This window comes from Mesoplodon mirus (genome assembly GCF_964341445.2).
Source record: "Mesoplodon mirus genome assembly, chromosome: 13".
In the NCBI taxonomy this organism is placed as follows: Eukaryota; Metazoa; Chordata; class Mammalia; order Artiodactyla; family Ziphiidae; genus Mesoplodon; species Mesoplodon mirus.
The window spans coordinates 51,572,866-51,586,201 of record NC_138989.1 but is presented as its reverse complement, the minus strand read 5'-3'; the positions used below and the strand labels follow the sequence as shown (position 1 = coordinate 51,586,201).

The 13,336-nt window shown below is 40.2% G+C and overlaps 1 protein-coding gene across 2 annotated transcripts in view; it reads left to right on the top strand.

Annotated features, from left to right (window-relative positions):
• The window catches only part of TPGS2 (tubulin polyglutamylase complex subunit 2), a 58,138-nt gene extending 50,187 nt beyond the window's left edge, over positions 1-7,951 (top strand). For both annotated transcript variants that reach the window (XM_082639981.1, XM_082639980.1), the window contains 3 exons: positions 2,053-2,166; positions 3,931-4,091; positions 5,406-7,951. In XM_082639981.1, the coding sequence (XP_082496107.1) occupies positions 2,053-2,166; positions 3,931-4,091; positions 5,406-5,636 (506 nt within the window). In that variant the 3' untranslated portion in view covers positions 5,637-7,951. The remainder of the gene's footprint in view (positions 1-2,052; positions 2,167-3,930; positions 4,092-5,405) is intronic.
• Positions 7,952-13,336: the final 5,385 nt, after the last annotated feature.

The window sequence follows — 13,336 nt, the reverse complement described above, 5'->3', positions numbered from 1 at the left end:
AGAGAAAATCTTAAAAGCAGTCAATGGGAAAAGACAATTCCATACAAAGGAGCAAAGATAAGGACAATAGCATATTTCTCATTGGAAACAATTCAATCAAGATAAAATACTCAGGGAAGGGGGAGGGATAAATTGGGAGATTGGGATTGACATATACATACTACTATATATAAAATAGATAACTAATAAGGACCGACTATATAGCCCAGGAAACTCTACTCAATACTCTGTAATGACCTATACAGGAAAAGAATCTAAAAAAGAGTGGATATATGTATAACTGATTCACTTTGCTGTACACCTGAAACTAACACAACATTGTAAATCAACTATCCTCCAATAAAAGGAAAGAAAGAAAGAAACAATCAGAGGAAAATCATGCTGTTAGACCAGAATAAAAAATAAATACATTAAAAATTAAAAAATAAAATATTCTTTAAGCAAATTCATTTGATTAAAAAATAGTTAAGGGGCTTCCCTGGTGGTGCAGTGGTTGAGAATCTGCCTGCCAATGCAGGGGACATGGGTTCGAGCCCTGGTCTGGGAAGATCCCACATGCCGCGGAGCAGCTAGCCCCGTGAGCCACAATTACTGAGCCTTCGCGTCTGGAGCCTGTGCTCCGCAACAAGAGAGGCCGCGATAATAAGAGGCCCGCGCACCGTGATGAGGAGTGGCCCCCACTTGCCGCAACTAGAGAAAGCCCTCGCACAGAAACGAAGACCCAACACAGCCATAAATAAATAAATAAAATTAAAAAAAAAAAGTTTAAAAAAAAAAAATAGTTAAAATACTCAAAGGAAAAAATTGTCAACCTAGAATTCTATACCCCATGGAAATATCTTTCAAAAACAAAGGCCTTTTCGAAAAGCAGTCTGGCAATGTCCATTCTATAATACTTCAGGGTGTCTAGCCATATAACAAAGACACCAGAACAAAGGGACAGGTACAGAGATGATTACTGTAGCATTTGTAGCAGAATAATATTAGCCCCCTATCAATAGGTGGCTGACAGGATAAATTAGGGTGCATCCACTCCCACAGACTGTCAGGCAGCCATTAAAAAGAATGCATTAGAGTTACAACCCTTAGAGGGCTTTCCACATGGTATTATTGTATAGAAAATAAGATTCAGGTAACATGTGTGGTATCCCATTTTTATATAGTAAATGATCTCACAAAATTTAAATGTATACCTATATGTCTGCCTAGGACCATATGAGATGAAGAATATGAAGGTATAACCACCAGGGGAGGGTAAAACCATGTTAAAGAAAGACAAAAAAAAAACCCCACAAAAAAAGCCACCTTATTTGGAAATGTAAATATTTATGCATTTATGTAAAATTATATGTATGGGTATATGTGTAAATCAAAAATATTATTTTTATATACTCTGTTTTATCCAATCTCTCCTAGGTTTGTTAAACCCTTTCCACCCCAGTCACTAATGCTAATCATTATTGCATAATTGCTGTAATGAAAGAAGCAGGAGAGAAGGTTTCTGATGCTTGCTTTTCTAAGAATTTATCTTTTTTTCTGTTACATCTTGGTATTTCATTTCTAGGTAGGTATTTCTAACAGAGCCAGACTTAGCATTAATTATAATGTTATAATTATAATAGAAATAAACATAAAATGCCACAAATATACATTTTAGACAGAGGAAAAAGGATTCTAATAAAAAGATCATGAAGTGCTATAAACAAGGGGAAAGCATGTATCTGGGGAAAAAGAAAAAAGTTGTTCAGATTACTCTGACTTGTGTAGTCCCACTCCCAAGAAGTTCAGTTTGTTGTCCTCATGCCCCCTTCCCCAGATTCCATGACACACTATTGGTGGTAGGGGAGCCCAGACAGAGGCTTAGACCATGAATAAGACCCAGGGCATTTAGAGTATAGAATACATTTGGTCCACATTTGAAAATAATAGTTAAGAATATGTTTGAGATAAGGCTTTTTTTCCCTCTGTTTTTTTCATCCAAGCAAAGCTGTATGAATAAGTATGTTTGAGCTGAGTGTGTTTGAACATTACCATTAACTTCCGGGTTTGCAGCTAGTGAGAACCAGCCAGAGAAGCCTCACTTTGATTCTCGCAGTGTAATATTTGAGCTGGATCCTTGCAACGGAAATGGGAAGGTTTGCCTTGTCTACAAAAGAGGGAAACCAGGTAAGAATCATGGCAGGCATGGTCCTGTAGTTTGGGAATGGCCTTGGCTGACCTTGCTCTCCAGCCATCACACAAAAGGCATGCTCTTCCCCGACCTCCTGAGGTGCTGCTGGGTCTCTTGTAGATGCCAAGACCCAGAAAACCCCTTTGGTCCTCTCTGAGCATCCCCCTCCAGGCCAATTACTAGAGTCTTTTTAAGCTATTGTCATTTGTGTCACTTGTGAGTTACTGCAAAATAATAAGATTAGGATAATAAGTGAATAAAAGCTAAAAGAAATAGTCATTCTTTTTATAACTCCTCCATCAGGCTCATGCATTAGAAAAGCATCCAGGAAAAACATTGTCTTTCTTTTACACGTATTTATGTAGGCCAATTAACAGCAATAAAAATCTGAATTACTAGACCTCAAACTAAGATCCCAGATGGGAAATCAAGAGAAGGCTCTGGCTTCTTGAGCAGTGGGCACCACCTGGCCCCCTAACAGCAATTCAGTCCCTAGGAACTACAGAGTTGGACAAGGTTCAGCCCTCTTCAAGTAGCTTTCTGCCTGCAAAGGGTGAGAAGACACGCCAGGGTTTACCTCTGGGGGAAAGGAGAGATCATCTCCAGCTGGAGGAGTCTTTGTGAAGTAGCCTTTGAGCTGCATCTTTTTTTTTTAATATTTATTTATTTATCTATTTGGTTGCACCGGGTCTTAGTTGCAGCATGTGGGGCCACAACTAAAGAGCCTATGTGCCACAACTAAGGAGCCAGTGAGCCGCAACTAATGAGCTGCATCTTGAAGTACAGGTCTGAATGAGATATGGGGGGTGTGGGGTGAGGGGCAAAAGGGGGCATCCAAGCAAAGGGATATAGGTAAAAGCCATGCCATGGGAGAATGCACCTGATTAGGGGGGAATGACAATTCCACTTCATTGGCCACATGGTTCATCTTGTGGGTGAGAAGGAGATGACACCAGAAGCCCTGTGATTCCCTTTCATGCAGAGTTTTGAAAGCCAGGTGAAGGAGTTTTGAGGTTACGTGGAAGTAGGTGGGGAGTCAAGGTTATTTAGCAGAAGTATGGCAGGAATCAAATGAAAATGTGACCACAAGTAGAAATGGAAGTGGAAGGTACTGGAGGATGGAGGCCACTTAGGGAGATGTTAGAGCCATTAGACAGGAGATGAAATAGGAGAGGCCTAGGAGATGAACTAGGTGTATTAAGAATGGACGGTCAGAAGCAAGCGTGAGGCAGGAGCTGGTACAATAGTGCCTGCTTCAGCTCAGCCAGCACATCACACAGCCGCACAGGCAGGAGTCCCAGGAGAGGAAGCTGGTCTGGGCTCCTCCGTGGTGGTTTCTCACAGCACTTCTAATTCCTGACAGACCTCCTGAGAAAGCCAGAACTATTCAGACAGAGGGTCTCTCCATCAGGAAGGCTGAGACCACAGTATATACCTCCTGGAGGAGGGGGAGTGTTGAGTCCACACAAGAAAGGAGTGCTGCTTAGATAGCCTGAATGCACAGATGGCCAAAGCCCAGCAGATAGATCAGTCGACTGACTGACCAAGAATTTGTAAAAGAATATAAAGAAGCCAGTAACAGTGGCCACTGAAGAACAGAACTGGGAGGTTGGAAGGGAAAAAAGGGAACTTTTACTTACAGTTTACATTCCTTCTACTATTGAAATATGTTTTAACCATGAGTAGATGTTGACTTTATAGATAAAAGGAAAAAAGTGTTAAGCCATCCCTCCCTTTATGTCCTTTGTCTGCTATTTCAGCATTAGCACAAGACACTGAGATCTGGTTCCTGGACAGAGCATTATACTGGCATTTTCTCACAGATACCTTTACTGCCTATTATCGCCTGCTCATCACCCACCTGGGCCTGCCCCAGTGGCAATATGCTTTCACCAGCTATGGCATTAGCCCACAGGCCAAGGTAAGGGGGGACCACCTATCATCTCAAACTATAGAATGTATCAGAATCTTCTGAGAAAATGCTTAAATTGCAGATTCCCAGCTTCCTCATCTGATGCAGGAGATCTGGGGTTGAGCCCAGGACCCTGTATGTTCAATAAGCACGGCAGATGCTTCCAATTTAGGTGGACAACCTCACTTTATACTAATCTAGTTAAGTGGTTCCCAAACTTGGCTGATCCTCAGAATCACCTGGGGAGTTTTTACTTCTAATGAAAAGGGGTTGGTGGTGGGCAGAGATTAGGTTTGATCATTCATTTTGGATAGGCAGCACATGCATACAGGAACAGTGAAAAATCAGTCTCTTATTCACTGGTTCTCCAGCTTCCGCATCCACTTCCCCACAGGCAGCCACTGTTAGTTTCTCTTGTGCCCTCACTGAGATACTTTATTGGATAGAAAGCATGCATGCGTACAGTTTTTGGTTCCTTTTTTCTAAATCACAAGTGCGATATACTATTCACATTGTTCTGCACCTTTTCACTTAACTCCATGTTGGCGCTCATTCCCTATCAATATATAGAGAGCTGTCTTTTTCAATGATATAGAGTATTTCAAAGTATGGATGTGCCTCATTTATATTATAGATCCAGACACCATTTTAAACATACAGATGTCAGGTAATGCTGATATACTGCCTGATTTGAGAACACCAGGTGTGGCTAGAAGAACTTTTGACTGGGTGGCAAAAAATGAGGGACTCGATGAATGTATTCATTGAGTGGACCTCACTTTCCTCAAATGTCACATGACAGTGACATACATCCAGGCAACATAGTGGGTGGTTGTGATCAATGAAAATAAATGTAGATGCCCTTTGCCCTCAGCTGCCCAGAAAGCCTGTAGGGAAGACAGCAGGCAGCTTCCCTCAGTAGAGGCCTGCTCTGGCCTCTGTCTGCTCCTTCCCTGTGGGAAGGATGCTACCAAGTCCACCTGATGGGCAGCGGCTGGTTTGGAGGCAGAACAATTAGAAGGACACTGTACCCTGATGATTTGGGACCTAGCATACCAGGCTCAGTGCACACTAGGTTAGAAGGAAGCACATTTACTCAGATTCTTAGTCCTCATGTTTAAAGGTTATGAGACCCCATAAAGCAACGTGTGTCTTCCCTTTTACCTAAAGGAAGTGCTAATAGATTTTAGAGGCAGTTTTTCCTAAAGTCTTTTACTCTGCCTCATCTCCCCAGCTCTCTACCCCTGTATCTCCCCTAAAGAACATAAACACATGCTCTTCTCCTTTTGAATTGTGACCCTCTCTCCTAATTCTGCCTTACAGCAATGGTTCAACATGTATAAACCCATCACCTACAACACAAACCTACTCACGGAAGAGACCGACTCCTTTGTGAACAAGCTGGATCCCAGCAAAGTGTTCAAGAGCAAGAACAAGACCTTAATCCCCAAAAAGAAAGGGTCTGTTCAGCCTGCAGGTGGCCAGAAAGGGCCTGCAGGTCCTCCTTCCACCTCTAAATCCTCCTCTGGCTCTGGAAACCCTGTGCGAAAATGAGCGCCCCACCACCAGCTCCCTGCCAGCCCCACAGTGACGATTTCCATGCACAGATGCCGCAGGCACGGCCCAAGCCTCAGATTCTATGTGTGGAACCATAATCCTCTCCCCATCTGAGTAACAAAATCCTAGGCCCTTTTTACTGCCATTGGCTTGAGCCAGGAGTTGGAAGGGCATACTCAGGTCTCCCCAAGAATCCTTCCCTCATACCCCTTACAGCAGGTTGTGCCACCTACTGATTCTGGAAGCTGTGGTGAATATAAGGTGTTGTGTAAGTGACTAAGTAGATCTGTTAAGAGCTTTCTTCTCTTTCTACTCCAACCCCCTACCCCTCAGCAGTAATTAGAGAAGTCCACCATAGAAACCACTGGTTTTGACCTATGAGGCATTAGAACTATGCTGCTCAATTGGTAGCCACTTTTTAAAGCAGCTAAATTTAAGCCATGTTAAAAATTCAGTTCCTCGGTTATATTAGCCACAATGGGAGTATCATGTGGCTAGTGGATTCTGTATTAGCACAGAGATGATCAAACATTTCTATCATCACAGAAAGTTCTATTGGGCAGCACTGCATTAGAATACTTTTGCATTACCCTTCCTCAGATCAGTTAATTTTTGTTAGAGAATATTGATACCTTAATTTGATGGGTTATAATGTTCCATGAAAAACCTTGAATATACATTTTTATGTTCTTTATATCCCTCACCACAAACAGATCTTGCTTTGCTCATTTTCAGTTTCCTATAGTTTCTCATGTTCATCAGTTTCCTATAAAGCTTCTTGTTTCCAGTTTTGTGATGTGATGTTTGCACATTTGCCAAAATTATCTTTCTCGCTTTTTTTAAAAAGAAGAGGTGATTCTGCTGTACCATTAAAACCAAAACAAAATAAACCTTCCAAGCATTGCTTTGCCAGGACTCTTCATGCAGAGTTTTGATGAAATCAGTCACTGTTGACAAGACCCTCCACCTGCTCTGCCTGCTCACAACTGCTCAACAATTCATGGGGTAGCAGAAAAGGATAGAGAGGAACCAAGTTGTCAAGGATAATAGCTGAGGTTTAGTCTTCCAGAAGCATTTTTCTGCCAAAACTCATCAAAGGGAGAACCAGCAGTGCCAGATAAGAGATGTCAGCATTTGGCTGCCTCCCCAAGTCAGGGTTAGAAGGAGACTAAGAAGTTGTGTCATCTTCCACTTTGGCAGGTGTCCTTCCTCTAGAGATCATGGAGCCCCTGAATTATTTCTTAAGTCCTGGTCCAGCTCTGGATTTCATAAATGAAGCACCAGAGGAGCCACGAAACAATGGTGGCCTTCAAATCAGTGACAATCAGGTGGAATCCCCAAAGGGCTGTAGACAGAAGGGGGTTCCAACAAGGAAAGGTTTGAGACCTCCCTCAGGAGGAGCCGAGCACTCAAGAGCAGGAATGGCTACCCAATACGTAGGACCCAGTGCAGAATGAAAATGTGGGGCCTTTTGTCCAAAACTCAGATAAACAGTACCATTAAAAGTACTAATAGGGAGTAGCAATTCTCATGTTAGACAAAATAGACTTTAAAATAAAGACTATTACAAGAGACAAAGAAGGCCACTACATAATGATCAAGGGATAAATCCAGGAAGAAGATATAACAATTGTAAATATTTATGCACCCAATATAGGAGCACCTCAATGCATAAGGAAAATGCTAACAGCCATAAAAGGGGAAATCGACAGTAGCACAATAACAGTAGGGGACTTTAACACCCCACTTTCACCAATGGACAGATAATCCAAAATTAAAATATAAGGAAACACAAGCTTTAAATAACACATTAAATAAGATGGACTTAATTGATATTTATAGGCCATTCCATCCAAAAACGACAGAATACACTTTCTTCTCAAGTGCTAATGGAACATTCTCCAGGATCATATTTTGGGTCACAAACCAAACCTTGGTAAATTTAAGAAAAGTGAAATCATATCAAGTATCTTTTCTGACCACAATGCTATGAGACTAGATATCAATTATAGGAAAAAAATCTGTAAAAAATAAATACATGGAGGCTAAAAAATACACTACTGAATAACCAAGAGATCACTGAAGAAATCAAAGAGAAAATCAAAAAATACCGAGACACAAATGACAATGAAAACACAATGACCCAAAACCTATGGGATGCAGCAAAAGCAGTTCTAAGAGGGAAGTTTATAGCAATGCAATCCTACCTCAAGAAACAAGAAAAATCTCAACCTAACCTTACACTTAAAGCAGAGAAAGAAGAACAAGAAACCCCCAAAGTTAGCAGAAGGAAAGAAATCATAAAGATCAGATCAGAAATAAATGAAAAAGAAATGAAGGAAATGATAGCAAAGATTAATAAAACTAAAAGCTGGTTCTTTGAGAAGATAAACAAAATTGATAAACCATTAGCCAGGATCATCAAGAAAAAAAGGGAGAAGACTCAAATCAATAGACTTAGAAATGAAAAAGGAGAAGTAACAACTGACACTGCAGAAATACAAAGGATCATGAGAGATTACTACAAGCAACTATATGCCAATAAAAGGGACAACCTGGAAGAAACGGACAAATTCTTAGAAAAGCACAACCTTCCAAGACTGAACCAGGAAGAAATAGAAAACATAAACCAGTCACAGGCACTGAAACTGAAACTGTGATTGAAAATGTTCCAGCAAACAAAAGCCCAGGACCAGATGGCTTCACAGGCGAATTCTATCAAACATTTACAGAAGAGCTAACACCTATCCTTTTCAAACTCTTCCAAAATAGAGCAGAGGGAGGAACACTCCCAAACTCATTCTATGAGGCTACCATCACCCTGGTATCAAAACCAGACAAAGATGTCACAACAAAAGAAAACTACAGGCCAATATCACTGATGAACATAGATGCAAAAATCCTCAACTAAATACTAGCAAACAGAATCCAACAGCACATTAAAAGGATCATACACCATGATCAAGGGGTTTATCACAGGAATGCAAGGATTCTTCAGTATACACAAATTAATCAATGTGATAAACCATATTAACAAATTGAAGGATAAAAACCATCATCTCAATAGATGCAGAAAAAGCTTTTGACAAAATTCAACACCCATTTATGATAAATAAAACCCTTCAGAAAGTAGGCATAGAGGGAACTTACCTCAACATATTAAAGGCCATCTATGACAAACCTAAAGCCAACATCGTTCTCAGTGGTGAAAAACTGAAACTATTTCCTCTAAGATCAGGAACAAGACAAAGGTGCCCACACTCACAACTATTAATCAACATAGTCTTTGAAGTTTTAGCCACAGCAACCAGAGAAGAAAAGGAAATAAAAGGAATCCAACTCAGAAAAGAAGAAGTAAAGCTGTCACTGTTTGCAGATGACATGATACTATACATAGAGAATCCTAAAGATGCTACCAGAAAACTACTAGAGCTAATCAATGAATTTGGTAAAGTTGCAAGATACGAAATTAATGCACAGAAATCCCTTGCATTCCTATACACTAATGATGAAAACTCTGAAAGAGAAATTAAGGAAACATTCCCATTTACCATTGCAACAAAAAGAATAAAATACCTAGGAATAAACCTACCTAAGGAGAAAAAAGACCTGTATGCAGAAAACTATTAAGAAACTGATGAAAGAAAGATGATACAAACAGATGGAGAGATATATCATGTTCTTGGATTGGAATAATCAATATTGTGAAAATGACTCTACTACCCAAAGCAATCTACAGATTCAATGCAATCCCTATCAAACTACCAATGGCATTTTTCACATTTTCAGAACTAGAACAAAAAGCTGCACAATTTGTATGGAAACACAAAAGACCCCGAATAGCCAAAGCAATCTTGAGAAAGAAAAACGGACCTGGAGGAATCAGGCTCCCGGGTGTCAGACTATATTACAAAGCTACAGTAATCAAGATAGTATGGTACTGGCCCAAAAACAGAAATATAGATCAATGGAACAGGATAGAAGCTCAGAGATAAACCCATGCACATATGGTCACCTTATCTTTGATAAAGGAGGCAAGAATATACAATGGAGGAAAGACAGCCTCTTCAATAAGTGATGCTGGGAAAACTGGACAGCTACATGTGAAAGAATGAAGTTAGAATACTCCCTAGCACCCTACACAAAAATAAACTCAAAATGGATTAAAGACCTAAATGTAAGGCCAGACACTATAAAAGTCTTAGAGGAAAACATAGGCAGAACACTTTATGACATAAATCAACAGTAAGATCCTTTTTGACCCACCTCCTACAGAAATGGAAATAAAAACAAAAATAAACAAATGGGACCTAATGAAACCTAAAAGCTTTTGCACAGCAAAGGAAACCATAAACAAGACGAAAAGACAGGCCTCAGAATGGGAGAAAATATTTGTAAATGAAGCAACTGACAAAGGATTCATCTCCAAAATATACAAGCAGCTCATGCAGCTCAATATCCAAAAAGCAAACAACCCAATCAAAAAATGGGCAGAACACCTAAATTGACATTTCTCCAAAGAAGATATACTGATTGCCAACAAACACATGAAGGGATGCTTAACATCACTAATCATTAGAGACATGCAAATCAAAACTACAGTGAGGTATCACCTCTCACCAGTCAGAATGGCCACCATCAAAAAATCTACAAACCGTAAATGCCGGCGAGGGTGTGGAGAAAAGGGAACCCTCTTGCACTGTTGGTGGGAATGTAAATGGATACAGCCACTATGGAGAACAGTATGGAGGTTCCTTAAAAAACAAAATAGAACTACCATACGACCCACCAGTCCCACTAGTGGACATATACCCTGAGAAAACCATAATTCAAAAAGAGTCATGTACCACAGTGTTCTTTGCAGCTCTGTTTACAATAGCCAGGACATGGAAACAACCTAAGGGTCCATTGACAAATGAATGGATAAAGAGGATGTGGCACATATATACAATGGAATATTACTCAGCCATAAAAAAGTTGTTTGAGTTCTTTGTAGTGAGGTGGATGGACCTAGAGACTGTCGTACAGAGTGAAGTAACTCAGAAAGAGAAAAAACAAGTACCGTATGCTAACACATATATATGGGATCTAAAAAAAAAAAAAAAAAAAAAGGTTCTGAAGAACCTAGGGGTAGGACAGGAATAAAGACGCAGACGTAGAGCATGGACTTGAGGACAAGGGGAGGGGGAAGGGTAAGCTGGGACGAAGTGAGAGAGTGGCATGGACATATATACACTACCAAATGTAAAATAGATAGCTAGTGGGAAGCAGCCGCATAGCACAGGGAGATCAGCTTGGTGCTTTGTGTCCACCTAGAGGGGTGGGATAGGGTGGGTGGGAGGGAGATGCAAGAGGGAGGGGATATGGGGATATATGTATACATATAGTTGATTCACTTTTTTATACAGCAGAAAACTAACACAACATTGTTAAGCAATTATACTCCAATAAAGATGTTAAAAAAAGAGTACTTGTTCGTTTTACCTTTCTTCTGTGGTCTCTCTCACAACTTGTTACAGTGTTTTATCTGTTTGCTACTTGATGGTGTTCTAGGAAAAATTAAAACTTTAAATTATTAGCGTTAATTTTATCATGCCTCTTTCTATTGTGCTATTCCAGTTCTTAGTGCAGCTATAGAGCATTTAACTCCTGTACAGTATCACCAAAAATTACACAGTTATTACTTTATACCTTTTGTATGTGTATATGTTTCATTCTTATCAGAACAGTGGAAACAACACGCAAAAGTAGCTCAACTGATATTTCACTTCCTGATATGTACACCTTCTATCAACACTCTGAACTTACCGATGACTAAGGAAGGACTGAAAGAGAAATTTTGAGCTGCCCTATGTTTTCCTTCTGTGTCATCATTTCAGCGTAAGTGGTTGGCTAATACAGGAAAGTAACATGAGTAAGAAAGGGAATGTTTGGGTGCCATGGTCATTCATGCTTCTTAGAATGCCATTACCTTCTTTTTGCATTCAAATCAAGTCTGGTTCAAATATAAAGTATGACCTTTTGGGGCCCTTGTGTCCCCACTTTCTCAGTTGTAGACATAACATGCTTGCCTTGTACTTAACTCTGAACCTCCCTGGACTCTCATGTATGGTGGGCCCACTAGAATTCTGTGCTCACGAGAATCACGATGGCTGTAAATGAAAGAGGTGGTAAGGAACAGTGGACACACATATTGCACATATCTCCTCTGCTCATGTGTATGCTTGTCTCATCACGCTTGACTTACAAAACACAAGTTCAAAGATAAAACTAAGAATTTCAAGGCAGTAACAGGAGAGCATTAAACCAAGTGTGAGGCCTTCTGAGTGTGGAGCTCTGTGTGACTGCACAGGTCACATGCCCATGACGCTGGCCCTGGTGAAGGGGGAAGGGAGCATTCCTGGCAAAAGGCTTCAGACAATGCATAGGTTGAGTGGGTTACATGGGGAAAAAGCTCACAAGGATAACTAATGTTTTGAAAGTAAAGCAATTAAAATGGCAATAGGCACTACTATAAATCAACTGCCCAGGAAAAAGACTCTATGCTGGAATTACAGAAAGAGAATAAATGGCAGGATGCTTCACGATGCATTGATGTAGGTAAGACTGTGCATGAAGTGCCACATCATCATGCTGCTTGCGTCCTACAGCAGGGAAGTACCCAAGCCAAGGATAGGCATGGCAAGGGGCAGCTTGCACAGGATAATCCACAGAATATGGGTTATTCCTGTGCTCCCCAAACGTGGACATGCATCAGTATCACTGGAATTGTGTGTAGAAAATAAGATGCGTAGATCCCACTCCAGACCTACTAAATCAAAATTGCAAGGAACGATTCCAAGCATCAGGGCTTTTAATCAACCACAATGATGACAGTAATGTTCACTGACTCTGAAACTTTCTACTTAATGGGTCTGGGTGGTTTTGCTTTCACTGCAGGAGAAGAACTCAAAATGTTTTTAATCTAGTGAAGCATATACAATGATTGGAACAGAAGAACCAAGGGACCTTTTAGTTTCTGTAAGAAATACATCCATTTTTAAAACTTTTTATTATGGAGAATTTTAAACATTTACAAAGATAGAATAGTATAATGAATCCCCATGTATCCATCACCCAGTTTCAACAATTATCAGCTTATGGCCAATCATATTTTATCTATACCCCTGTTCTTTATCCCTCTAATTTTAATTTTTAAATAATTCCATTTTAACTTATCTGTTGATTTTAAGTTATACTTCTGTGCATTATAGTTTAGCAGTTGCTCTGGAGATTACAATATGTATTCTTAACTTTTTTTCTGTTCAGTACAGTAGCCACTTATATATACATAGGGTCCCTGGTAGCCACACTTGTGTAGTATAACTGCCTCCTTGACTACAGTTGACTGACACTGGGTAAGTACCAATACAAATTGGGATCTTGTGATTAATTTCCTTCTTTGGCTTAAGCCAACCCTGACTGGATTCTGTTTTTCCCACCAAGCATTCTCTAGTTAACACATCAGCCTTCATTATGGAGTTACTGTGAAGATTAAATACACAGGTAAGAACTCAAAGTTTAGTCCCTTCTTCCTTTGTAACGCGACTGCAACCTTTCCTTCTAGCCGTTAACTTTCTACATGAGCCATCTGGCTCTGCCTACTGATCTTCTCACTTTGCTTCCTAAACACCAGTGTGGTTCTCCTTCTGTGACTT